General features: G+C 61.4%; 1 protein-coding gene and 1 long non-coding RNA gene across 3 annotated transcripts; both read right to left on the bottom strand.

Moving 5' to 3' along the window:
* Window positions 1-10,617: 10,617 nt before the first annotated feature.
* Window positions 10,618-25,211, bottom strand: TSPAN32 (tetraspanin 32). Of its 2 annotated transcripts, none has more exons than XM_077115364.1 (9): window positions 25,013-25,211; window positions 24,276-24,390; window positions 22,159-22,256; window positions 18,916-18,990; window positions 14,372-14,473; window positions 13,880-13,966; window positions 12,710-12,793; window positions 12,418-12,509; window positions 10,618-11,983 (listed from the first exon to the last, which is right to left on the bottom strand). In XM_077115364.1, exons 1-9 carry the CDS (start codon window positions 25,076-25,078, stop codon window positions 11,890-11,892), a joined length of 813 nt encoding a protein of 270 aa, XP_076971479.1. In that variant the 5' UTR covers window positions 25,079-25,211; the 3' UTR covers window positions 10,618-11,889. The 2 variants fall into 2 exon arrangements, with proteins under 2 accessions (XP_076971479.1, XP_076971480.1); XM_077115365.1 differs by having other exon boundaries at window positions 10,618-11,929.
* LOC143646467 (uncharacterized) lies at window positions 14,564-18,902 on the bottom strand. The gene is made up of 3 exons (XR_013157475.1): window positions 16,611-18,902; window positions 15,915-16,123; window positions 14,564-15,529 (listed from the first exon to the last, which is right to left on the bottom strand). It is a non-coding gene; the product is annotated as an uncharacterized LOC143646467 (long non-coding RNA).
* Window positions 25,212-25,510: the final 299 nt, after the last annotated feature.

Genomic DNA, 25,510 nt, shown 5'->3' with positions numbered 1-25,510 from the left:
AGCATTATTTACAATTGCAAAGAGATGGAAACAGCCAAAATGTCCATCAACAGACGAGTGGCTAAACAAACTGTGGTATATACATACGATGGAATATTATGCAGCTTTAAGACAAGATAAACTTATGAACCATGTAATAACATGGATGGACCTAGAGAATATTATGCTGAGTGAGTCCAGCCAAAAACTAAAGGACAAATACTGTATGGTCCCACTGATGTGAACGGACATTCGAGAATAAACTTGAAATATGTCATTGGTAACAGAGTCCAGCAGGAGTTAGAAACATGGTAAGACAATGGGTAATTGAAGCTGAAGGGATACAGACTGTGCAACAGGACTAGATACAAAAACTCAAAAATGGACAGCACAATAATACCTAATTGTAAAGTAATCATGTTAAAACACTGAATGAAACTGCCTCTGAGCTATAGGGTTTTTTTTGTTTTTTTCTTTTGTTTGTTTGTTTGTTTTTTCTTTTTTTACTATTATTACTACTTTTATTTCTTTTCTCTATATTAACATTTTATATCTTTTTCTGTTGTGTTGCTAGTTCCTCTAAACCGATGCAAATGTACTAAGAAACGATGATCATGCATCTATGTGATGATGTTAAGAATTACTGAGTGCATATGTAGAATGGTATGATTTCTAAATGTTGTGTTAATTTCTTTTTTTTCTTTCCGTTAATAAAAAAATAAAAAAAAAAGAACAACAACAACAACAAAAAACAGTCCCTCAAAGGGTTAAACCTAGAGTTACCATAAAGCAAATAAACCCCAAGGTATAGACTCAGGAGGCTTAAAAACATGTCCCCACAAAAACTCAGACGAGAAATTTCACAGCAGCCTTATTCAAAATAAGCAGAGAGTGGAAACAATGCAAATGTCCTCGCAGATAAATGGAGAAACGATGTGGTCTGTCATAAGATGGGACGATGTGGTCTGTCATAAGATGGGACGTTATTCAACCGTGCAAAGGGAAGCAGTTCTGACACCTTTAAACCTTGGCCTGCGCCCTTAGACCTTGGGCTGCGTGAAAGCGGCAGTTCTGTGTTTATGAACTGTTCAGGATGGCAAATCCCCAGAAACCCAGATACAGAAAGTAGATTCATGGTTGCAGAGGCTGTGAGGAGAAGGGGGGGATGTGGGGTGGTGGGGGAGGGGGGATTGCTAATTTACGGAGTTTCTTTTTGAAGTGTTGGAAATGTTCTAAAATTAGATGGAGGCACTGGTTGCACAACCTTGCAAATAGACTAAAAACCACGGAACTGTACACTTTAAATGGGTGGGTTTTATGGTAAGGGGGCTGTAGCTCAATAAAATCTACAAAAAAAGTGGGGTGGGGGTCTCTGGGGGTGCGGGGAAGCTGGAGGCAGGCTCACTGGCATTGGGGCGCCCTACATGATCGGTTTGGAGAGCTCGTTGAGCCTCCCCCCGCTGGGCCTGGGCTGGGGCTCAACGGGGGAAACTGGCAGTTACTGACCGAGTCCCGTCTGGCCGCCTTGGGCGCTGTGCACGGCCCCCGGGCGCCCCAGGTGGGCTGAGAGGGGCAGATGGCACACGGGCGGTCACCCGGACCACAGGGCGCTGAGAGGACAGGAGGGGCTGCTGAGGAAGGAACCGAGAGCAGCAGGGAGTAGAGGGGCTTTGGGACGGTGCCCGGGGTGGGGCTCGGAGACCTGAGCAGACACACGGGGGAAGGTGGGGAAGGTTGGGGCTTTTCCAAGCTCAGGAACCCACAAGACCTGAGGCCAGTCAATGCCATGGGATGGGGGGATGGGGGTCCCTGGGCCCGAGCGGGGTGGAGCCTGGTGAAGAGCCTGAGGGGGTGCAGAGGCGGCTAAAGAGACTAACTGAGGGGACCCGGGGCGGGCCGTAGGTGGGCCTGAGCAGCTTGGAGCTAAGGAGCTACCCCCTGCTGCCCCTGTCCCCAGGCCCTTGGAGGCAAAGCCGCCCCGCCTTCCAGGGTGAGAGGGGAAGGTAGCGGGAGGCTTTGGGAACTGCCTGGGGCCCCAGAGGGCTTGGTTGGGAGGGTGCAGGGTAGACTGGGGGCAGCGGGGTTTGCACGGCCCCTATAAGGCATGTGGATGTCCTGGTGGGCCCCAGGGGCGGGGAGGGGCAGCCCCTCTCCTCCCCGGCCTCTCCTGCCTGACCGAGGCCCATGTCCCTCGTTAAAGGCTTCTAGGGACCAGGACCAGGGCCCTCCCGGTCAGTGCCCCATCGGCCAACGGTGGCCTCTCCAAGGCCCCATTTACGCATGCACGTAAGCAATGTCCTGGCCACACCCACGGAGCACGGTTGACAATTTGCATGTCCTGTCGTGGGGGCACAGCCGACCACCTGAGGCCAGGGGACAGGCACGGGAAGGACCCCTCTGAGGGTAATGTGGCCTGCAGATGCGGGTCTCAGCGCCCATCCTTGCGGCACTTCACCCCACGCGGGCATCCACTGGGCCTTTGTCTCACGACGTTTTTTAAAATCCCAACTGCTCTGGTTTTTGAAAGCTACAGGAATGCCAAGTACCCGGGACGGGGTGGCTTTGCCGTGGGGATCTGCTCACTTGCAACTTAGAGTTCTCAGGCTGTGAAAATGTCCAGCTAAAGCCTGTCCTTCTCCAAGACAGGCCGCCGGCGCCCGGATGCCTGGGTCGCTTGGGAAGGTGCTTGGTGGTGTCTGCAGGTCCTGGGGACTCTGGGGTTCGTTGCTTGCAGCTTCTGGTTCCTGTGGCTTTTGCCCAGAGCTTCTCTGGGGCTTTTCTCGGAGCTCTCCTGGCTTCTTCTGCGTGTCCCTTATCCTCTCGTGAAGGGCTCTGGTAAAGGGTGACGACCCACCTTGCCTGGACCGCAGGGCCCCCCACAGCGGGCCTGCCCCCGCGGAAATGGATGAGAAAATCACGGTTTGAAGCAACAGCTTCGAACTAACACACCGACTCTCGAAGTCGGGACTTCTCCAACCGTGCCAAGTCCCTGCTTCTGGACCCATTTCCCCATTTGCTTTCAGTCTGTCTGCGAACTTAGTCCCGCCGCCCCCAACCTCTCGTCCACGGCTGTGGACAGTACCGTGCTCCCGCGAGGACCCGTGGGTGCTGAGCCCTGGTCCCGGAGTGCGACGCTGTCTGGAAACAGGCCCTCCGAAGATGCCACTGGCAGGTAAGGTGTGCACTCATCTCCTTTCTTTCTTTTTTTTTTTTTTAATATATTTTTATTGAAGACGTCTTCACACACATACAGTCCATCCAGACTACAATCAATGGTTCACGACATCACATGGTTGTGCATTCTTCCCCACGATCATTTTTAGAACATTTGCATCACTCCCGAAAAAGAAATAAAAAGAAAAAAACTCATACAACCCAGATCCCTTACCCCTCCCTCTCATTGACCACGAGTACTGCAATCTACCCAATGTTATTTTTACTCCTTATCCCCCCTACTATTTATTTCTTTTTGTCCCTGTGCTTTTACTCATCTGTCCATACTCTGGATAAAAAGAGCACCAGACACAAGTTTTTCACAATCACACAGCCACGTTGTAAAAACTCTATCATTATACAATTGTCTTTAAGAATCTAGGCGGAAGGAACACAGCTCAACAGTTTCAGATACTTCCCTCCAGCCACTGCAATACACCATAAACTAAAAAGGGATATCTATGTAATGCATAAGAATAGCCTCCAGGATAACCTCTCGACTCTGTTTGAAATCTCTCAGCCACTGACACTTTATTTTAGTCCCATTTCTCTCTTTCCCCTCTTGGTCAAGAAGGCTTTCTCAATCCCTTGATACTGGGTCCCAGCTCATCCCGGGAGTCCTGTCCCACGTTGTCAGGGAGATTTACACCCTGAGAGTCAGGTCCCACGTAGAGGGAAGGGCAGTGAGTTCACCTGCTGAGTTGGCTCAGAGAGAGAGAGGCCACATCTGAGCAACAAAAGAGGTTCTCTGGGGGTGACTCTTAGGCATAATTATAAGTAGGCTTAGCTTCTCCTTTGTGGGAATACATTTCACAGGGGCGAACCCCAAGATTGAGGGCTCAAGCCTATTGAATTGATTGTCCCCACTGCTTGCAAGTATATCAGTAATTCTCCACATGGGGAAGTTGAATATTTCCTGCCTTTTCCTCACTCCCCCTAGAGGGCTTTACAAACACTTTTTTATTCTCTGCCCAAATGACTCTGGGATATATTGGGGTGTCACACTAACATGAAATAACCAAGAAGATCTCACACCGTATTCCAGATTCCATATACTTAACAGTGTTCAAGTAAACTGGCCATACAAGTTAAATTAGATTGTGTTCTACCAAAAATATAAATTTTGCACCAAATAAACCTTCCTTCGTTTGGTCTCACGCAGAAGTTGAAGTTCTAAAACATGGGCCATACCATCCTTTACCCTGATTTACCTTTGTGCCATCCAGCTCAGCTTTGTTTATGTCTCTAGTTGCAGGTGGGCTCGTTTCCGAACCGGACCTTAGAAGACCCTGTTTAGACGAGGCCAGGTAGGGTCAGGGTGGGCCTTAGCCGAGATGCTGAGGTCCTGAAAAAATAGAGGGAATCCAGACTTGGTCAGTAAAGCCAGAGGTCAGTGGAATTCGAGGGTGGGCCCAGGAGAGGGACCACAAGAGTTGGAGGTGGCTGGGACCCCCAGCTCCGAAGGGAAGCCCACCCTGCCATCATCTCACAGCTGGACTTCCAGCCCCACGGCGCCGAGCTACAGCAGCTGACCGCGCTAGCTGCCGTACAGCCCGGCACACCAGCCTCTGCCTTCCCCCGTCTCCCGTGGGCTGCCGGCTCTGTCATCTCACAGCCTGCCTCCTGGGTGACCCTGGATGGCTTTTGCTCAACGTGCTGTCCCCCGCCTCCCTGCGCTCGCCGTGGTCCCGGCCTCTGCCAATGCACGGCCAGCAGCCAACTTCAAGCCAGTGCCACGCCACTCCAGTTTCGAGGTTTATTTGTCACAGCAGCATAACCTGGTCTATCCGACTAACATAGGAACTGGGTCTTAGACGTAGGGCGCTGCCATAATGAGGACAAATGTCCGCAAATTCCCCCGGCACTCACCAGGGGAGGTCCAAAGCCAGGAAAGTCAAGGATGGCCGGGGCCGCTGGAAGCCAGAGGCAGGAGGTCCTCCCTAGGGGCCCCCGGGGTGCAGCCCTGCCCTCAGGGGGGCGATAACTTCGGGTGCTTTAGGCCGCCCTGTTGAAGGTGCCTGGTGACGGCTGTTCCCCACCCCCTCCCCGCGGCCAGCCTCTAGGCATAGGTCGTTTCCGTGGAGATGTGACGGTCCATTCCAGGCGGTCTCCACCCTTTACTGGAACCCTTAGGAGAGGGAAAAGGACAGAAGCCCAGAGACCTCAGAGAAAAGCCCCGGGGGAGCCGAGCGGGTAACGGAAGGTAGTAGCTCCCAGCATCCCAGCACAGCGACCTGTCCCAGGGAAGGTCCTGGGGGTGCCCTGGGCAGGGCGGATTCCCGGCCTGAGACGTCTAAGTGGGCAGCACCCCTCTGCGGAAGTCCCCCCTTCTGGCTGGGCCAGGGTCCCCTGCCCACGGCCAACCTCTTCTCCCGTCCAGGACGGGGACTGGCCAGAGCTCCTTGCTGGGGCAGCTGGGGCCTTCTTGCTCCCTCACCTGCTGGGCTCATAGCCCCTTGCTGGAGGAGCCCCGTGGCACCTTCTCTCTGGCCCCAGCACGTCTGCGCGTTCGGGGAATGTGGGGAGCAGTCCGGGGCAGGCGCGTGCTCTGAGCTCCGGTCTGGGTGGGCGGTGTGTGTCTCTGTGTGCTGTCACCGGAACCCTGGGTTCTGTCCCTGGCTCAGGCCACAGGGAGCTGGTGCCTCCCAATGGAGGTATCCGCCTCGTCCCGATGCCCCGAACGCCGATCCCTCGGGGGCTCTGGGGAGAGAACCAGTCCACACAGATACAGGCAGAGAGGTTCTTTTAGGGAACTGGCTCCCACAGCTGCCGGCTGGCAAGTCCTCTCTCCACTGGGCCGGCCACGGGCTAAGATTCTGGCCGGGAGGACCCCGTACAGGCCACCTGCTGCCGCTGGCAGGACTCAGCTCCTCGCTAGGTGGGACGGGGAGGGTCCCGGGTCCTCACTGCTGCTGCCCTCAGCGCCCCACCACCTGGACTTCTCCACTGGCCAGGCAGGGGATGGCCTCTGGCTTGCGGCTGGGGGAGTGGGCAGGAGGGGATGAAGGGATGGGGGCCAGTGCCATGGGCAGGCCACTTTTAGAAGCGACTTCCCATAGCATCGACCTGCTTGTTTCCCAGAAGGAAGGCCTTGTTCCAGGCACCCCTTGAGAAGAGGCCTGCCCAGGCCACAGTGGTCAGGAGGGGTCATGGGAGGGCATTTTGGACACTGCCCATCCCAGTGGAGATTCACCACCTTGCAGCAGTAGCGAAGTAATTGATTCAGTCCGTGCCCAGATGCCGACCCGGGAGGGTGCTCGTGGGGATCTGGAGGCCATCACAATGCCCACAGGTGCTGGCAGATGCAAAGAAGAGTTGTAACTTCACAGTGGAAATGGCCTGGCTGCCGCTGAGCGAGCAGACAGCCTTGTCTTTCTACTTTTCTCTGTGTTAAGATTTTCATTAAAAGGTAAACAAACAAACAAAAAACTAAGAACGTCTGTTCACCAAAAAAGCACCATAAAAAAAGTGAAAGTCAAACCACAAATAAGGAGACATTATTTACCAAAGTGAAACAATTGATGATTTCTATTCATATGCTTCTCTGTCTTGATATCTAAAAACTTCCCTATAAATCAGTAAAGAAAAGGGTATGTGATCCAATATAAAAATGGGTGAAGCACTTGAATGGACATTTCACAGAATAGGACACAAAAATGGTCAATAACGCATAAAAGCCCAGAAAACAAGCAGGGAAATGAAAATAAGGCCATGATGTCATGCCGTTTGCAATGCACCAGTTGGCACGGGTTTTTAATTTGTGGGTAGAGCATACAACACCAGGATGCTTGGGCAAGCTGGCAAGACTGCCCGTGGGACCAGCCCTCGGAGGGCTGTCTGGCCACGTCCTGTCAGGGAGAACGCGTCCACACACGATGGCCCAGCAACCCCTTTTCTGGATGGAAGCCCAAAGCCGGGCTCTTAAAATGGCCAAGGTGTTCCCTGCCTCTACCCTGACAGGTGGCCCAAGAGGTTGTGGCTTTGAGCAAGGAGCCCAGGGTTTGCTGCAGGCCGGACAGTGGCCTGGTGGCTGGGACCCAGGGGTTCAGGGCTCCAAGCCGTGTCTTGGTGGACTGGGTGCAGCGGGGCCTGTGGGCGGCTGGGGGGGGGGCCTGGTAGTGTGCGCATCAGGGCGACGCAAGCTGCCCACCCTGGACCGAGGTCATCGCGCCCCCCGGGTTGTGGCGTTGGCAGGCCCAGCAGCCCTCCGCACCAAGTAGAGCCGTGTAACTGGACTCTTGGAAGGTTCTGGCAACGTTGCAGACGACAGAGAGCCTGGGCTCTTCGGCCACCGTCCTGTGCCTCCCTCTGGCCTGCTGCACTGATAGCGCCAGAAGCTGCACGTTGCCCGACTGCACCGTCCCAGCCGGCCCGAGTCGCAGCGGGCGCCACCACGGCCGAATGCCCGTCAGCCGGCAGCAGCAGCCAATGCTGACCCGCGATGCGGCGTCACGCGCCCCCAGAGGCCCGCCTGCCAGGTGGAGGGGGGAGAGATTTCCCCGGCATTGGACTTTTTCTTTTCTTTTAAAGTTTATTTTATTTCAACTAGTTCCATCCCCCTACCCCCTATGATTGACAGCCCCTTCCAACATTGAAAAAGTTAGAATGGGCACAGCCCAGGTACCCTACAGAGTGGGAGAGAGAACAAGGGCGATGGTGGAGTTACACAGAGAAGGTAGGTTTAACAAATGAATCCGACTGCTGAATTCACTATGTTCCCATTTCTTTTAGTCTCCAGTGTCTTAGAGCAGCTAGAATAAAAACCTACAATAGTGGAATTGTAACCCAAACCAAACTCTGAAATGTGTTCTACAACTAATTGTTGCGATGTGCTTTGAACTTGATTGCTTTTATGTGTATATGCTATTTAAAAAGGAGGAGTACAACAGAGGAGATAGGATTTAACAAATGAGTGTGACCGATGAATCCTTACATCAATATTTCTGTTGGTCTCCAGTGCTTGGAGCAGCTAGAAGAAAAAATGAGAAGTCGTGACACTGTCACCCACACCAAACTTTAACATCTGTTCTATAACTACTTGTTAAAACGTACTTGGAAATGGATTGCCTTTTTGTATATCTATTTCATAATAATAAAAAAAACATGAAAAACATTTATTTTTCTTTTTAGAGCAGTTTTGGGGTTACAGAGAGATCATGTGGGAAGTACGAGCCCCTGCCGGCCTCGGCAGCACACAGGGCTGCCCTGTCAACATTTTACATGACCGTGACAATCACTACAGTTTAGGTAGCCGCATAGTCATTGGTTAGCTAAAGTCCATAGTTTACAGCGAAGAAGTCCCCTCTGTGGATTGTGGGGTTCTTTGGTGCTTTTTTAGAAGCGTTTTATTGTGGCAGTAGGTGTGCGACACAGAATTCCCCACAGCGAGCACGGCCGAGTGCCCGGCGCTGCCCTCGCTCTGGGTCTGGGCGTCCTGCCCGCCCTCAGCTCACCCAGCGCCCGCGTTGCTGCCTGCTCCTGCCTGCAGCTTCTGCTCCAAATGGGCTTCGCGACAAGAGGAGGGAGACGGCGACAGGAGGCCAGGGGATGCCCGAGCCCGGCCAGTGTCCCGGGGCTGCAGGCCAAAGGGTCACCGCCTGGTGGCTTTGGGAACAGAAATATCTTCTCTCCTCGTTCCAGGGAGACCTCATGGGGGCAGGCCATGCTCCCTTGGCACCTGTGAGGGGCTCCTTCCCGCCCATCCCCACCCCAGCCTCCAGCGGGGCTTGTGTCCTGGGCACCCTGGGCTCATGGCTGTGCCAGCTGCGGTCACCCGTGGCCTCCCCCGCCCACCTTCAGGCTTCCCACTTCCCATCAGGCCTGTCGGATTGGCGGGACCACCCTCAGCCACCCCCCGCTGCAGAGACCCTGTTCCCCAATGAGACTCCGTCCAGGGTTGGGGGTCAGGGACCCAGCTCAGCCCCTCTCCTGAGGCTCCCGTTACCCTGCGACCCCCAAGGCAGTGCCCCGTGGAAGGTGGCCCGGCCTTCTGGCCGCAGCTGGGGGTCAGCGCGGATGCCCACCAGGACCTGGCACTGGGAGCACATGTGGGTGCTGTCCCCCCAAACAGGGCCCACGGTGGGGGCCTGGGGTGAAGCGGGGCATCGCACCTTACAATCACGGCTACTGAGCCATGCCCAGCGTCTCTGCTCCTGCCGCTGGCATGCCACCTTCTCCCGCGTGGAGAGTTCAGTGGCCAGCAGGGGCATGCTTGGGGCGGAGAACAAAATACGCTCGTCATTGGGTTGGAAGCCATGGGAGGTCCCGGCCACTGCAGTCTGTGCCCCTGGGGAAAGAGACCAGCAAGGGGCCAGAGGGGGGCTGGGCGAGCCTCTTGCAGCTCAGTGTGGGTGGTCCCGAGAGCCTCTCCCTGTCCACCCACGGCCGGCGATGCAGCTGGCGGGCGGCTGCAGCCACTCTGGGCCCACCCAGGTGAAGACCCCTGACCCGCTGGGGGGCCTGGCAGGGTGGTGCAGGCGAGAGCCGCGGCCCCACGGCCCACTGCAGAAATGAGCATTCTGGAGCTTCCATTGACATTTCTTTTCTTGCAGCGATGTGTAAGATTCTACAGAATGTAGCCATCTTCCTCTACTTTCTCTTTCCCCCATCGTTGTGCCTGCACGTGCTGCCAGTGGCTTCTTTAAAACGGATTTCCTAGGTTGTGGAAGAGTGGGGGCAGAATCAGACAGGTGCACCCTTCTCCAGAGATCCTGGATGACACGTGGCGGCAGTGACCCGTGGGCACTGGGCTGACGGCCTGTGCACACTCAGTTGTAGGAGCAGCATTGAACTTATGCTGGGTGGGAGCATTCTTGGTTTTAGAACTCTGTGTGTGTGTGTGTGTGTGTGTGTGTGTGTGTGTGTGTGTGTGAGAGAGAGAGAGAGAGAGACTGACGGACAAGGGGGTGGTCTATAGTGGGCATGTGGAGCCTGAGAAGATGGGGGGACTGTGTGGACGACTGTCACTGTTGGCTCCTCTCCCAAGCACCTCCTACTTGGGGCCACCCTCCATCACTGGTCTTGGCGGGAAGCAGAGTCCACTCCCTCTGTGGATGTCAAAAGGACCCTGACAAACCTACAACCTCCAGATGGGTCCCTGGACCAGATAAGTCCTGAAACCTAGAGGGCCCAGACTCTCCAGAACATCAGATAGTTCCATCTTCCTACCCCATATTAGTGACATCCCCTTCCAATGCGAAAAAGTTAGAATGGCCATAGCCCAAACACCCCTAAAGAGAGGGATGGAAAGATCAAAGGTGATGGTGGAGTTATGCAGAGAAGATGGGATTTAACAAATGACTATGCCTGCTGAATCATTAAATTACTAACTCTTTTAGTCTCCAGTATCTTAGAGCAGCTAGAAGTAAAAACCTAAAATTGTGAAGTTGTAACCTATGTCAGAGTCTGAAATCTGTTCACAACTAATTGTGGTGCTGTGCTTTGAAATTTATTGCTTTTTTGCATATATGTTATTTTTCACAAAAAAAGAAAAAAGTCGATTGGGAAGATACAAAAATACTTAAGCCCTCTAGCCTCCTATATCCTGGAGCAGCCGGCAGGAAAAATCTAAGAGGATGGTGTGGTGGCCCATGACAAACTCTGGGATCTGTCCTATAACTACTTGTTGAGGAGTGCTCTGAAAACTGTTGCTTTTTTCTTTCTTTGCTTTGTATATATGTTATGCTGTACTATAAAAGACATTTAAAAAGGGGGGCCCTGGCATCCCCTCCCCCATCAGCTGCACCCCCTAACCCCGTTGGACATTGAGGGACACTTCGTGCTCATTCATCACAGTGTTGGTTTGGGTGTCCAGTGAGAGGGACTGGGCTGGGTGGGGTTTCTAAAACGGCCCCCGAGATGTTCCACCTTAATCCCGAATGCTGGGAACTTGGGAATGTGTGCTCTATGGCAGAGCTGGCCCTAACGTGCTGGGTTATCCAGCGGAGCCTCATTGTACCAAGAGCCCTTACAAGCAAGAGCTTTCCTGCTGGTGGCAGAAGGGAGATTTTAAGCCCTGGAAGGACTTGCTGTGCCATGGCCAATTGGAAGATGGGGGGTCAGTGTGCAGGAATGCGGGTGGTCTCCAGACTGCAGAGAACGGCCCCGAGTGGACGGTCCGCAAGGAAGCCAGAACCTCAGTCCTACAACGGCAAGGAACTGAATCTGCCGGCGACCGGAGTTTCCCCAGGTCCCAGCCCTGCCGCCACCTGCAGCCTCCTGAGACCACCCAGAGAGCCCGCCCAGACGTCCAACCACAGAGCTGGAGCTGTGGTGTTCAGTTGCTAGCTGTGTGGTATTTGTTATGCAGCAGAGGCAGCTAGCACATTGGGTGTCCAGTGCTGGTCACGGAGACCCTCCCCAGCCAGCGCTGTTGCTGCAGCCTGTCCTTTCTTCTTTCTCATTCGCAGCCCCTCTCCCCAGATTCGACGAATGACTCTGCATCCTTCCATCTACTTGCAACGGGGCTTTTATCTGGCTGGGTCTCCTCTCCCTTGTCCACCCCCCACGGCTGCGGAGGCAGCAGCTCCTGAGCCTCCCCTCGGAGGGCAGGCGGCGGGCAGCGGGGCAGGCGGCTGGAGCAGGGCCTCTGCTGTCCGGGCAAAGCCAGGGGCTGGTGGAAGGTTCTGTTTGCTGTGGATGGCCATGGGGAGCCTCTGTTTTGGAGGGACGTGGATGGACGGGGCCACCACGGGTGTGTCAGGAGCAGCTGGGGTCCCGGGGCTGGCGGCCGTGGACGCTGAGAAGCAGAGGGGACTGCGGGCTCTCCCAAAGAGCGGGGGCCAGGCACGTGCTGCACACAGGGAGTGGGTCCGAATGGCCAGGGGCGAGTGACTGGGAGCGTGATAGGGCTGGGGCAGGCAGGGTGGCCCTGAGCCCTGGGGAGCAGGAGAGCTTCCCGGTGACTGGGCCTGGGTCCCCCAGCTCCCCTGTGAAGGGAGCCCTAAGGTTCCCCAAAGTCAGAGACCCTGGCCCCGGGGCTCCTTCTCTCCGTGTTGGCAGAAACAGCCCTTGGGAGGGCAGGTCTTGTTTGTGTGGGGCAAGTGGAGGGGGGTCCACGTGCAGCCATGAGGGGCCACAGGCCTGGCCACCCCCCTCAGCCCGGTCAGCCCCAGGATCTCCCTTCGAGTGTCACCTCGGGCTTGGGGCGGAGGGGAAGGCGGGCTGGGAAAGGATGCTGCCCGGGCGCCCCCCCCCCAGCTGCCCCACCCTCCCCCCGGTCCCTACCGCGGCGTCAGGCTGTATGTGCCCCGGCGTCCCAGGCCGTGGCCGGAGCGGACAGCGAACCAGAGAAAGGAGCTCAGCAGCATGGCGTACACCTGGGGGCCGCCGGAGGCGTCAGCAGCTGGCGGGGAGGCCGACCCACCCCCACCAGGCCTTTACCTGGGGTCGGGGCCTGCCCTTGGCTCTGGCAGGTTGGGGGGCCGGCGGGGGAAGGGCTGGCGGGGGAGGGGCCGGCGGGGGAGGGGCCAGCAGGGGAGGGGCAGGGGGAGGGGCAGGGGGAGGGCTCAGCAGGTACCATGAGGGCGAGGGCCAGGCTGGTCAGGGTGGAGGCAACACTGAGCTGCGTCCTCAGGAAGCCCCGGATCCCCCGCAGGCAGTCCTATGGGGGGGGGGGGCGGCGACATGCACAGCCCTCACCTGCTGAGCCAAGGGGCTGCTGCGCCCACCCAGGCCAGGAGCTGGGGCGGCGGGGAGGAGGGGGCTGCAGGGGGTCCCAGGGAAAACCACCCCTGGGGAAAAGGCCATGCCGAGCAGGGAGGTCACAATCAGTGTGGTCAGCACCACGTTCCCGAGAGCAGGGTCGGTCTGGTCACTGGGGACCCGGCTAACGGGGAGGGCGGGACCCTGCAGCAGGTGGAGGGTGGGGTCCCGAGTCCTAGGGCGCAGCATCCCTCCCAGGTGCAGGAGGGACCCCTTGCTTGGTTGTGGAGGGGTGGGGTGGGGGAGGACCCCCATTCTGGCCTCCCTACTGCCCTGCGCTGAGACAGGGATGGGTCTCGGCGACACAGGCAGGACTCAGCCTGAGGCTGCTGGGCTGCCACCCCTGCTCCTTGGGCCGCGAGCTGCCCGCAAGCCTCCGCTCTGCTCATGGAGGGGTGCCAGGGCCTCTGGGCGCGAGGGAGGCCGCTCTGTTCCAGGATGGCAGGGGAGGGCGCTGGGCAGGGACCCAGAGCCAGGCGGGCTGGGAAGGGGGAGGCGGGGCCGGGACCGTCCCCCAGCCAGGCTGCCCCTCCACCAGCTCTCGCCGTCCTTGACATGCCCTTCCAGCCCCTTCTGCAGGGCGGGGAGGGGGGCCTGGGGGAGTGGGTGGGGGGCTCAAAGACCACACCCTGGAGACGCCTGCCTGTACCCCGAACAGAGCGGACCGCCCCTGCCTGGGGGCCCCGGCACTGACCACACCCTGACTGTCTCCCACTTAGTCCCTGCATCTCTGGAAGCCTCCAAACGTGAGGACATCACGGTTCTCAGCGCCCTCCACGCCTGGCCCCCGAGGCCGCCACGCCGGCAGTTGAGTGAATGAATGAAGGAGAGTGTGAATGGAGGACGGGACCCACCGCTGCTCAGAGAAGAAGCCTGGACCGCACCGTCGGGGGCAAGCTGAGCCAGCGCCCCAGCCTTGCTCAGACAGCCCCTCTCCCTGAGGCCCCCCGTGACCCCTCCGGGGGGCAGGTCGTGGCCCCCTCACCTCTCTCCCGGCCTCCTCTCCTGGACACAGGTCCACCTCCACACTCCCCAGGAGGCTGAAAGGCGAGCGCTTCCCGCAGCACAGAAACTAGGAGGACAAACAGGCGCGTCAAACCCCGAAGTTGGGCAGGGCCGATCGCAGGACGCCCGTTGGACAGAAGAGGAAACCGAGGCACAGAATGGCCACAGGGCCTAGGTGGGGTCCATCAGGATTGGGGCCTCTGCTAGAAGCCAGCGTGGGAACTTGGGGAGTTTGGCTGCCTCTGCTGGGGGCCCCAGGCCCCGGGTCCCTGTGAGGAGGGACTGTGCTCCCTTGCCCACCCCCAGCCTGCCCAGTGGAAGGAGGTGACTGACCCCTGCCCACCTCCTGACAGTGCTCTCTCCACGTAGGCCCCAGGAGAGCTGCGGTGGCTGCCGCCGTGAGCGGGGTCCCCGCTCAGAAGGCCATGCCCAGGGGAGGGGGAGGGCCAGGCCGGGCCCTGTGCCCACTCACTGTGTCCTGGATGGCCGCCAGCTCCTGTCCCCGGCTGCCCGGGGGGCTCCTCACCGCCCGTTCATATGCCAGGTCGAAGGCATCCAGCATGACGTCCTCCACCTGCTCGGGGAGAATCTCGGGACAGGTTCTGGCCTGCACCCCCTGTCTCCCCAGCGGAGCCCCGTGCCCGCGGCCTGCACACATCCATCCCCGCCCACCGCCAGCCAGAGCCCCCCGAGGGCACAGCCCTGTCCCCTGGCGGCCGCAGCCACAGCAGCTGCCGTCCCAGCAGATCAGGGGCCTCTGCTGTGGGGAGCCTGCCTTGCACTGCGGGGGGACGGGCCAGCACTCCTGCTCCCCAGGACAGCCCAGCGGGGTCAGCCTGGAACCCCAGCTCTGCCGCCCGCCCCCACCATGACCCTGTGGTGCCTGGAGGGGCCAGCCCAGGAAGTGTCCACCCAGTTACTATTGGTCTGGAAACAGGTGGGGGAGGGGCAGAGACCGTCGATGGGGGTCTGGGCCGAGAAGCAGGGAGCTCAGGCCCCAGGGATCCTTCTAGATCATTCCCCGACTGCATTTTTAGAAGCCTTTGGCAGGGGAAGCTGTGGGCACCCAGGGCCAGTCTTGGGGGGTGAAGCCCCCTGGGTGGAGGAGGTCCAGCAGCCTGGCAGCTCTGCCCTCGCCCCACACCCCAACTTCTTCAGGCACAGCTGGCTCCACTCCTCATTGCCTCTGCCCCCCAACTTCTCCTTTCCTGCCTTTGCCCACGCTACCCATATCCAGCCAGCTCAAGAGCCCTACCTTTATCAAGATATTCTTAAAAGATACTCAAGTCTTGCTTCCTCCAGGAAGTACTCCGTGATTGCTTCAGGGGTTGCCCATCTTTGGACCTCACACCTGGACCCTCTCTGGTGCCTCCTTTCCCACCTCAGACCCTGGGCTGTTCCTCCCTCCCCTGGCCAGGCTGGCACTGCTGGGTGCCTGGGTGCTACCTCTGGGGGCTGGAGGGGCCCACAGAAGTCCACTCATGCCACTCCACGACTCTCCAGGAGTCAGCCTCACGGGGGGTGGGGAGTGGCCCCTGTCCTGGCCAGCGCGTTGCCAAGCCCCGTGGCCGCAGTAGGGCGCCCTGGGTGTCTCCATCCCCGCTGCCTCCCCTGCAGCAATCAGTTCCACCTGAACGAAAGCCAGGGCTCACTGGCTGAGTCACGGTGCAGCCAGCCGCCAGCCCCTTCCCTCCCGCCGCGGGGGCAGGTGCTGGGCTGGGCCCTTCCTTTGGCCTCAGTTTCCTTGAGTGTGAAATGGGGTCATGCCTGCCAGGCCCCTGCAGGAAGGTCGCGTGGGCCGATGTCACAGGGGCCGGTGGGGCTGGCCGGGGCCAGGACCTTGGACCATCCTTCGGGACCTCCTACAAGACAAGATGACCCATCTCCCCCCACCCTTTCCCCAGGTGGTCCTGGGCATGGCGTCGCTGTTATTAGTGATAGTACTAGGACAGACACCCCTTGCTGGAGGCCGGGGCTCTGCCAAGCCAGACCCCTGCCCGGATCCCGCTGCCCACCTGTCACTGGGTTTCCTGGTGGGAGACCTTGAGAAAGAAGCAGTGTGGGTGGCCCGTCCCTGAGCCCCCTGCTGGGCCACCAGGGTCCTCAAGTCGTGCCTTTCAGGGGTCCGGGGTCCCCTCCGCAGGATGAGGATCAGCAGGTGGGCCAGGGGCTCCCTGCTGCCCAGTGCGTGTCGCTGGGGCGCCACCTCCGTCACCTGCAGGAACTGGGCCCGGGTGGGCAGCAGACCCTGCCAGGTTTATCCCCGAGACGGCCCGACCCCCGGCCGTTCTGACCCCAGGCGTGTGCATGCACTGGCAGCCTCTGGGCCCCACCCCGCTGTCCACTCTAAGGCCTCACCTGAGCAGCTGGCAGGGGTGGGGCTGGCGGTGCTGGTGAGGGTCTGGGGACAGTGCTGGGGTGGGAGGCATGGGGGTCTGTGCCAGAGCCCACCTGGGGCCTTGAGGGACTGGCTCAAGGTGGGGGGGGCTTATAGCTCTGCAGGGCCACTGCTCACACTGCCAGGTGTAATGGGTATGGGGACTAAGGGACCTGGGCGACCCGTTCCCCGGTGCGGCCTCATCGGGAGACGGGGAGCAGTTGTGGCCAGTGGCTCTCAGGCTGTGGCTGGTAGGCCCCTGTGTCCCCAGGAGGTGGCAGCTGGGAAGCCTCATGCCTGGGGTCCCCAGGGCAGGCGGGTACCCCCCACACACCTGCTCAGGGTCCATGGCTCTGGTTGGGGGCTGCGAGGTTCAAAGATGGGCAACCCCTGGAGCAATCACGGAGTACTTCCTGGAGGAAGCAAGACTCGAGTGTCTTTTAAGAATATCTTCGGCCTTCTCCCCCCTCCTGCCTTGGGCGGCCCCATAAGAGGGCTGAGCCGCCGCGTGTGAGCAGAAAACTCTGGGGTCCGGGCCTCTAGCCTGTACAGCTTCCGGCAGCGCAAACAGCTTTGGCCTTTTTATGCTGAACATGTTGTGGAGAAAAAGCCCCCAAAGCAGGAGTCCCCTTGGAGGTACCTTTCCCTTCATCCATGCTCCATGCCAGAGCCCCTGTCCCAAGCTGCCCCGCGCAAGCCAAGGCGGCCAACAGAGGCCCCCAGGCAAGGATCTGGACACGCCTTTTACAGATGGGGAAACTGAGGCCTGGGGAGATGGAGTGACTGCCTAGGAGCCCCCAGCAGAGAGGCTGACCCCTGACCTCAGACCACGGGGCCCAGCATTGCCTGCACCCGGCACCCGGACGCACACTGCCCACAGCCTGTGTCCACCAGGCCGCCTGAGTCTGAGCCTGAGAACAGGGCCCCAGCACCCGCCAGGAGCACGGAGCAGATAGGATGCTCGCTGTGGGGGAGGCGAGTGGGGCACACCAGGTGGAGGCCCCCGGGGAGCTGCCAGCTTCTCACGTCCCCCACCCCGCCCCTGAGTGCAGTCCCCAGCAGGGCCCTGTCCTGTGGCTCCTGCCCAGCCCCGTGGCTCCTTCCCAGCCCCCTCCTCTGCAGATCTGAGCACCCTGGGGTGAAAACACAGACCGAGGAGTAAGGGAGGGGCTGAGTGGTCCCCGGTGGCCTGGACAGGGCTCCTGGCCGGCTGTGGGGGTCCAGGCTTCACCAGGGCCCTTCTAGATCAGAGGAGATGGCCATCTCCAGCCCAGTTACAGGCAGGTGACCCCAAATGATGCTGGGGTGACCCTCAGGCAGGGAAGGGACAAGAGGTAGTGCACATGGGGTAACAAACACATGATGTGGGGCCCAGTGTCCCCCCAGGTCCCACATTCCCGGGGTGACCACGGGCTCCCCCTGCCCAGTGGGGTCTACATCTCCCCAGCTGTGCTGGGCTGGAAGCCAGGCTTGCTTTCTCCTCCCAGCAAGTCTCGGGTTCATGGAGAGAAAGTGGGTGCAGGGACAGCAAGTTCTGAAGGGCCATCTAAGCCCCTCAAACCCGTCCACGGCCCCCACAGAGCCTCTGCAGCCGGCGTCGCCACCCCTGAGTGGGAGCTGATGGGCGTGACGGCCCCCCACCCGCCCATCGACCCTGCCTGCTGCCCTGGGGTCCCACCGGGGTCTGGGCTGATTCCTCCTTCGGGTCCAGGGCCTTGTCCCCCGCTGGGGGCCAGGGGCAGGCCAGTCCCCGTCCTGTCCAAGCCCCGCTGTCCCACAGTGGAGGGCAGAGGCAGAGGCAGGGGGTGTGGAGAGTGTGCCCCGGGCACCGAGCAGGCCTGTGGCCTGGAGTGGGCACTCAGAAGCACAGGGGTAGCCCTCGGGTGAGGACCCCCTTGGGAATGGCACGTCCTGGCCATGTTGGGGGGAGCCTGAGCTCTGGGTCTTGCCAGGGTCCCCCCCCCTCCCAGCCTGGGGCCCGGCTTCTCACCAGCCCCTCCCAGCCAGCCTGGCCCTCAACACGGGTCCAGCTTCTAGCCCGAGTCCCAGGCCGGGAGAGGCCGCTCACATCCTGCACCCCCGTTTCCAAGAGGCTGTCAGCACTGCCGTCTCCCCAGCTGTGCTGCCCGACCCTGGGCCCCGCAGCCACCCCCTCTCTGAGCAGCACCCCTCCTCAGGAATCTGCCCTGCAGACCCCCGGGGTGGGGCCAAGCACGTGGAGGCAGGCTGATCCCCCCACAGCCCCCATGCCCTGGGCTGCCCCCTCAACTCTGGCATGGATGGATGGATGGATGGATGGATGGACAAACGGCCCACCTCCTGTGGGACCCAAGTCACCACCCCCCGGCCCTCCCCTGGGAAGCACCCCCATTAGACTCCTGCCATGGGGCCAACTGAGCCAGCCCCCTGCCTCCGGCAGCTCAGCGTCCAGGTGGCCCCGGACCCCAGGATAGCTGTGACCCAGCAAGGCCCGATGGACACCTGCCCACACCTTCCTGTCCCCTGCCCCCACCCTTCACGGCTTCTGAGGACTTTTCCTGGGACGCAACGTCCCTCTCCTAGGGGGCCTGGGCGAACCGGCCCCTGCCCCCTACTCCGCCCCCCAGGGCCAGGGCCGAGGTGCCCAGGCAGGCGCTCACCTGCTGGGGGCTGCGCAGTCTCCAGGAGACCAGCTGCACCAGCGCACAGAACACCAGCGCGAAGCACAGGAACGCCTGGGGCGGGCGGGGCGGTCAATCCTGCGGCCCGGGGGATGCTCCGCCCAGGGTGGGAGGGCGGGCACCACGGACGTCCCCTTCTGGGGGTCCACCAAGCCCGTGGTGGGGCAGGGCCCAGGGTCTGGGGTCACCCTCCACGCGGGGGTAGAGGGGACACCTGCAGGATGGGGCGTGAACTGCAGGTCCTGCTTTTGCTTTTGGTTCTGTTTTCTGGAATTTGTCACTGGACCTGCTCCCGACCTGTCCAGGAGGGTCCCCTGGGGGCTGCAGCGGGGACAGCAGGACCGGGACAGGGGGGCCAGCACGGTGGCCGGCTCTCCCAACCCAGGGGTCTCCTTCAGGGTGACGACTAGGAGAACCGCTGACCAATGGACAGAGCCGCCCGCGGAGGCAGACGGACCACAGACACCGGGCCAGATTGGCAGAGGCGAAGGCAGTCCGGGTCGAGGCGGGGGCAGCAGTGCCAGGAACGTGGGAAGGACTGGGCACAGCTCCCCCACCCCAGGATTGGGCACAGGGGCCTCCGGCTCTGCAAGTGTGGGGAAGATTAGGGGGGAAGCGGGGGTGGGGGTGGACAGTCCCTAACCCCCCTCCTTGTGCCTGCTCGGGGACTGCAGGGCCTTGGCTCGAGCAGGCCTGGGACCTGCCCTCTCCCTGTCCCCTCCTCCCGCCTCCTCCCCTCCCTCTCGCCCCTCGTCCCCTCCCCCTCCCGGACCCCTCCCGCCTCCCCCTCGTGGCCACAGCGGCCTCCCCCATCTGGAAGCCATCGCTCCGCCCTGCCTCCTAGGCTCCAGGCCCCGAGCCAGCCCTGGGACAGGCCTTCCCGGAAACCGGCTCATTCCTCCCGAGAAAGCAAGAAAGCACCGAGTCCCTGCCCCACCCTGCTCCTCGCCACACAGAGGGGTCATCCCTCCCGCCCAGGCCCAGCCCTGGCACTCTTCCGCGCCCCCTTCTAACTGAAAACAAGTGCGTAACTACGCAAATAAATGGGCTGCCAGCTCTGCTCTCTGGGCCCAGCTTGCTCATTTCCTGGGCAGGAGGCCGCTCGGCTAGCTCGGGGAAGGCGGGGCAGGAAGGGGCATGGGGCAGTGGCTGGGGACGCCACACGGGGGCAAAGCTCCCACCACCCGCCTGCCCAGGGCGGGGACACATGACATGCACAGACATGCACAGACACACAGAGGCCCACAGCAGGTGCAACCACAGCCAGCCCGTGAGGGGACAGAGAGGACAAACCCAGCCACACACACACGAGCACACACGCACACCAGCACACGCACAAGCACACACACGCACATGAGTACACAAGCAAATGCATACACGCACCAGCACACATGCAAATGTACATATGCACAAGCACACACACATGACGCACACACGCACAAGCACACACACAGGAGCACACATGCATGAGCACACACACACATGAGCAAGCACACAAAGCAAATGCATACACGCACAAGCACACACGCAAATGCACGTACACAAACACACACGAGCACACACGCAAATGCACACATGCATGAGCACACACAGAAATGCACACACGGAAATGCACACATGCATGAGCACACACAGAAATGCACACACGGAAATGCACACATGCATGAGCACACACACACACACACAACTTAAAGGACCCTGAATTCTCTCCACCCACCCCGAGGGGCTGCCTGTTTCCCCATGGTGGCCGCACTGGGCTCCCCTCCAGGCCGGGCCGAGGGGGCTGGGGTTCAGGCTGGGGTTGGGGGTGCAGCAGCCACCCTCAGTTGTACCCAGGGCGCCAGCTCCACAGCAGGGCCCAGGTTTGTCCTGGGCATGGGGGGCACCCCTGCCCCTGAGCGTGGGGGTGGGGAGGTGGCAGTGGGGAGGGGACGCTGCGCAGAGAGCCCAGGTGCTTCCCGAGTCTCTCTCCCCCAGGGCAGGGCACACATGCGGGGCCGGGGGGGGGAAAGGCCCTGGGTCTGGCAGGCCACACCTGGCTGTTCCCTCCCACCCCTACCCCATGCGACGACGCCCACTCCCGCCCGTCCCGCAGCACCCCCTGGTGGCCGCACGCCACGTCCCAGCTCCTCACTCCCAGGGCCCTGCCCTGACCCTGGTCTCCCCGGGCAGCCTTCTGGACACCTGAACCGCCTTTGGCAGGGTCAGTCTGACCCACCCATGGCACCCCCAGCGGGGCCTCCCTTCCCGCCCCACCCTTGCCAGCACCATCCCCACCCACACCCATGGGCCCACCCTGGCAAGGGCCCAAGCTGCCTGGATCTAGCTCTGCCACCCCTAGCCCCCAATCCACCCCCATGCCCTGCAGCCCACCCCCATGCCCTGCAGCCCACCCCCACGCCCTGAGCCCAGCCCCAGGCCCCCCAGGTCCTGCCCTCAGAGAGATTCACAAGCCAAGAATCACTCAGCAAACCCTTGCTGGGAGTCTCTGCCTTGGGGACCCCCAGGGTTCTGGCCTCAGAGTCCCCTCAGGACCCAGAGCCTCAGGGTCGCTGGCTACTCTAAGTGAACCACTCCAAGTGGCCAGGCGGGAGCGTGCCCAGGGTGGGAGGGTGGAGCAAAGGGCCGAGGGCTGGCCGGGAAGCTGGTTGGGGTCTTGGCAAAGAAGCAGGATTGATTCTGGGCCCCATGGGGAGCCCAAGAAGGGCTTCAGGAGAGGGTGTGCGTTCCAGGGGCGGCCGGGCTAGAGGGGAGAGCCCAGGCCCTAGTGGGGAGCTGCAGCCCCAGGGCAGGGAACAAGGAAGGGCTGAGTAGGCCTTGGCAAGGTGGGGCTGGCTGGTGGGGTGCAGGGGCCTGGGGTGTCCTCTAGGGACAGTGGGGTGATTGAACAAGATCAGGGGCAGGAAACCCCCAGGGGGTTGAGGGGCCTATGGGGCAGCTCGTGAATGAGGGTGATGGGGTGGGGCTGGCACCCTGAGCCACACTGACCAGGCTGGACCTGCTGCAAACTGAGCCTAGCCAAGGGGGCTCGGCCTCCCCTGACGAGAGACGGAACTCACCAGAACTCATTCCCGGACCTCAGGGTCTCCGTGAAGGGAGCCAGAGACTCCCAGGGCCTTGGGGCCGGCTCTGGGATGGGGGTGCCCAGGAGGGTGGCCGGGAGGGGGGCTTGGAGGCTGGGGGCCTGGGGGTGGCCGGACCCTGGGCTTGTGGAGGACTCACCCCAGCCATGAGCCCCTGGGCCTCGCGCACGGCGGCTGCGGCACTGAGGAGGGCTCCCAGGATCAGCAGCATGGCCAGGCTGGTCCCTGCGAAGCAGGCTGCGGGGAGAGGGAGCCGGGGTTAGGGGGGTCCCGCGGCCTCCTCCCCCTCCCCCGGACCCCCAGGAGAACTGGGAGGGAAGGAGTGGGGAGGCAGCCACCAGGGGCCCTGCTCTTCCTGCCGCGGCCTCCAGGGCTATCTCGGAAGCCACATTGCCCCCCACCCCCCAGGCTGAGCTGCTGGCCACGATGGCCTCTTCTTCTTATCAGGAGGGCCCGGGGAGGCCTGGCAATCTCAGGCCCCAGACTTCCTGCCCCTGGGAGGCCCGCAAGGAAGTGGGGGCTGGACCCGGTTGCCCCAACCACCAGCCTCAGTTTCCCCCAGAGGCGGGTCTCTGCACCAGCGAGCAGAAGGCAGCCTGCCCCCCCTCCCCGCAGTGGTAAGGCAGGCTGCGGGGAGAGGGAGCCGGGGTTCGGTGACCACGCTGCCACCCCACGCGTGGGCCCTCTCGTCCCCTCTGCCGGAGCTTCCCCGTCTGCGGAAAGGCTGCTCCCCTCCATCTGCTCGCCCCGCCTCTGCCTCACTTCTCAGCAAATCTCCTCGGAAGGAGCTCAGGCCCAGCAGAGAGTCAAGCCCTTGCCGCCCGTTTTCTCGGCCCCACTCCCATGGCTGCAGCCCCTGAGACGCTCCACTCCCGCTCCTCGCAGCTCCACCTGCCCCTTGGCGCCTGCGACCCCCATGGCCCCAGAGGCTCCTCCCTGGAGCCCTCATCTCTGCCTTCTCGCGCACCCAGACCTTTCAGCTCCGCCTTGGAGAGCCCACCCTGTCTCAGGGCTTTAGACGCCACCCCAGGCCCTGGACGTCGCCCTCGAAGCCCAGTGTAGTGGGGCCCGCTGTCCGGCAGCCTCCACGCTGGTCCCTCCGTCTGCCCGTCACACCGCGCAGTCTGGTCCTTCAGCCCGTCCTGGTGGCCCTGTCCCCAGCAGGGATGGCCCCGAGAGGCCCCGTCATCTCGCACTGGCTGCTCTGGCTCCTGCCCGCCCCCCTGGCTGTTTGGATGGAGTCGCCTGGGAACGTGGGAAGCCGACGAGGCCGGCCTCCGCCCCGAGGCTCCGAGGCTGCCAACGTGCAGGGAGTGCCGAGCGCCGCGGCCAGTGTCCACGCAGCGGACTGGGCTGCCTCCCGTGGCTCTGCGCAGACCCTGCCGGGCCCCTCGGCCTCCGCTTGTCCTCATCTCGGCCCCTCCCTCTTCTTCGCCCTTCCATTCCAGAAGCAATGGCCCCTCCCTGGTGGGCCCCAAATTCAGGACTCGGGGCCTATGGTTCCTCCCTCCCAGGCACTCGGCTTCTTGCATTTTTCTGCACCTCTGCATCCCTCTCGTCCTGCGCGCTGCTCCGGCGTGCCCTGCACGTGAGCCCCCCCAGCACGCCCCACCCCCACTGCTGCTCCCCGGCCCTGGGTACAGTGTCACTTCCGGCCGAGGCCCTCAGGGCCGGGACCACCTAGAGCAGAGGCCGGCATGGCAGGTGCTCCCACATTTCTGCTGTGTGTGTGACATTCACTGCAGGGGAGCCCCTTTCCATTCACCCGGCCATCCGCGCCCCCTCCCCACCCTGGACCAGCGCCAGGCAGCCCCCGCCCTGAACCAGGTCCTCAGTGGGCAGAACTGGGGTCCTGATGCCAGGGAAGGAGCCACCCGCTGGCACACCCACTCTGTCCCCAAGCCCTGGCTTCCCAAGGGAGCCTGGCACGGGGGCACCAGGCCAGCACCCAGCGCCAGCCGTCTGTCCCAAGGAGCCTGGACTCCGGAGGGGCCCTTCCTGCCCCTGCTGCCCTCTCTGCTGCCCTCTAGGATGGCCTCAGGTCAGGCATGGTGACCTCCCATGCCAGGTTGGGGGAGGACATCCAGTGTTGGGGCACCCAGGGAAATGGGGGTGGGGGGTGTTCCCGCGCAGGGCCTGCCCCCCCGGGACCTGCTGGAAGAAGCCGCTTTGGCTTTGCCCTGGGAAGACCCTGCCCATCCTATCATATGCCAGAAGCCCCTCTCCCCCAGCTGCCGGCCCTGGGGCGCCACTCACCCCAGCGGTGCACAGCCTGGTAGGGGTTCCTTTCCGAGGACACACGGCCGATGACAGCAAAGTGGGCCCCAAAGTAGGTGAGGGTGGTCACAGCGGCCACAGAGAGGCCCAGCAGCTGGGGGGGTCAGGGATGGAGCGTGGCAGGGCCGGGGGGCTGCGGGCGTCCAGCCCACTCCCCCAGCGGACAAAGGGCAGACCCTGCTCTCCCTAAAGGGGTCCCCTGGCCTCCTGGTCTCACGGGGGCTGCGGGGGCTCTGTGGGTGGTCTGCAGGGGGGCCTTTCCCCAGACTCACACACATGGGCATGCAGCAACTGTACCCTCACACACTCACGGTCTGGACCGGGGGGAGTCCTCAGCAGCCCCCTCCCCACCCTGCAGGGCTCAACCCCAGCCCCTGCGCTCCTTCCCTGTCCTAGGAAGACACCCTGGGGGGTCCCCTACCTGGGGGTGGGGAGGTGGGGGAGCCCTGAGCCCAGGAAGCCAGTGCTCCACCTTGGGTGTTGCACCCCCAAACCCCGTTCACGGCCCGCCAGGGCCCCCCTTGGCCTCCTCCACTGCAGACAGTGGAACAGCCACCATGGGCTCAGCCACGGGACCCCAGGAGCTCGCTGTGGGAGTGGTGGAGAATATAGAGAGGGGTATGGGGGGCAGCCACAGCATGGGGCCCCGATAACTCAGCCTGCCCCCACTCAGCCACAGCCCCCCCCGTACCCTCCCCCACCGTCCTGCTAGTTACCAAAATGAAGAGCCCGGCGACCAGCAGCTGGCATTTGGCGACCCTGACACGATGCCAAGAGCCCATGTCGGTGTCCTCTGCTCTCCTCTCCTCTGCCCTGCCCTGCCCTGCGGTTCCTGGGGGGCCTCAGACCACAGCTGCCTGCCCAGAAGCAGGCTGCGTCCACTCATCTGTCTGTCTGTCTGTCAGTAGTCCCTGAGGGCTGGGCCACTGGGGCCCCAGAAGGAGGGCAGGCAGGAAGGGGTGGGGCGGCGGGGCCTGCTCCCGCCACCCGCCCCTCCCCCCCTGAGATCCCTGGGTGTTTGCTGAGCGCCAAGGCCTGGGGTGGCTGCAGAGGGGAGCCGAGGTCCCAGGCGGACAGGAGAGGGCACCTGGGAGGGGTGAGCTTTCTGTCGTGGGAGTATGCAAGCAGGGACTGCACTCACCGGGGAGCCCGGGCGGGGCGGTGGTCCCTGGAGGACTTTGGGAGGCAGGTACAATGAGCACGCCTCACAGAAG

This window comes from Tamandua tetradactyla, chromosome 9 (genome assembly GCF_023851605.1).
Source record: "Tamandua tetradactyla isolate mTamTet1 chromosome 9, mTamTet1.pri, whole genome shotgun sequence".
In the NCBI taxonomy this organism is placed as follows: Eukaryota; Metazoa; Chordata; class Mammalia; order Pilosa; family Myrmecophagidae; genus Tamandua; species Tamandua tetradactyla.
The sequence above is the reverse complement of the archived record's forward strand: the minus strand, read 5'-3'. Positions and strand labels throughout refer to the sequence as shown.

Coding starts and splice junctions, on each gene's coding strand:
- TSPAN32 (XM_077115364.1), bottom strand. CDS start 25,078: ATGGGCTCTTGGCATCGTGTCAGGGTCGCCAAATGCCAGCTGCTGGTC. Junction 24,391..25,012: donor TCGCCGGGCTCTTCATTTTG/GTAACTAGCAGG, acceptor TGACCCCCCCAG/CTGCTGGGCCTCTCTGTGGC. Junction 18,991..22,158: donor CCCAGGGGCTCATGGCTGGG/GTGAGTCCTCCA, acceptor CGCCCGCCCCAG/GCGTTCCTGTGCTTCGCGCT.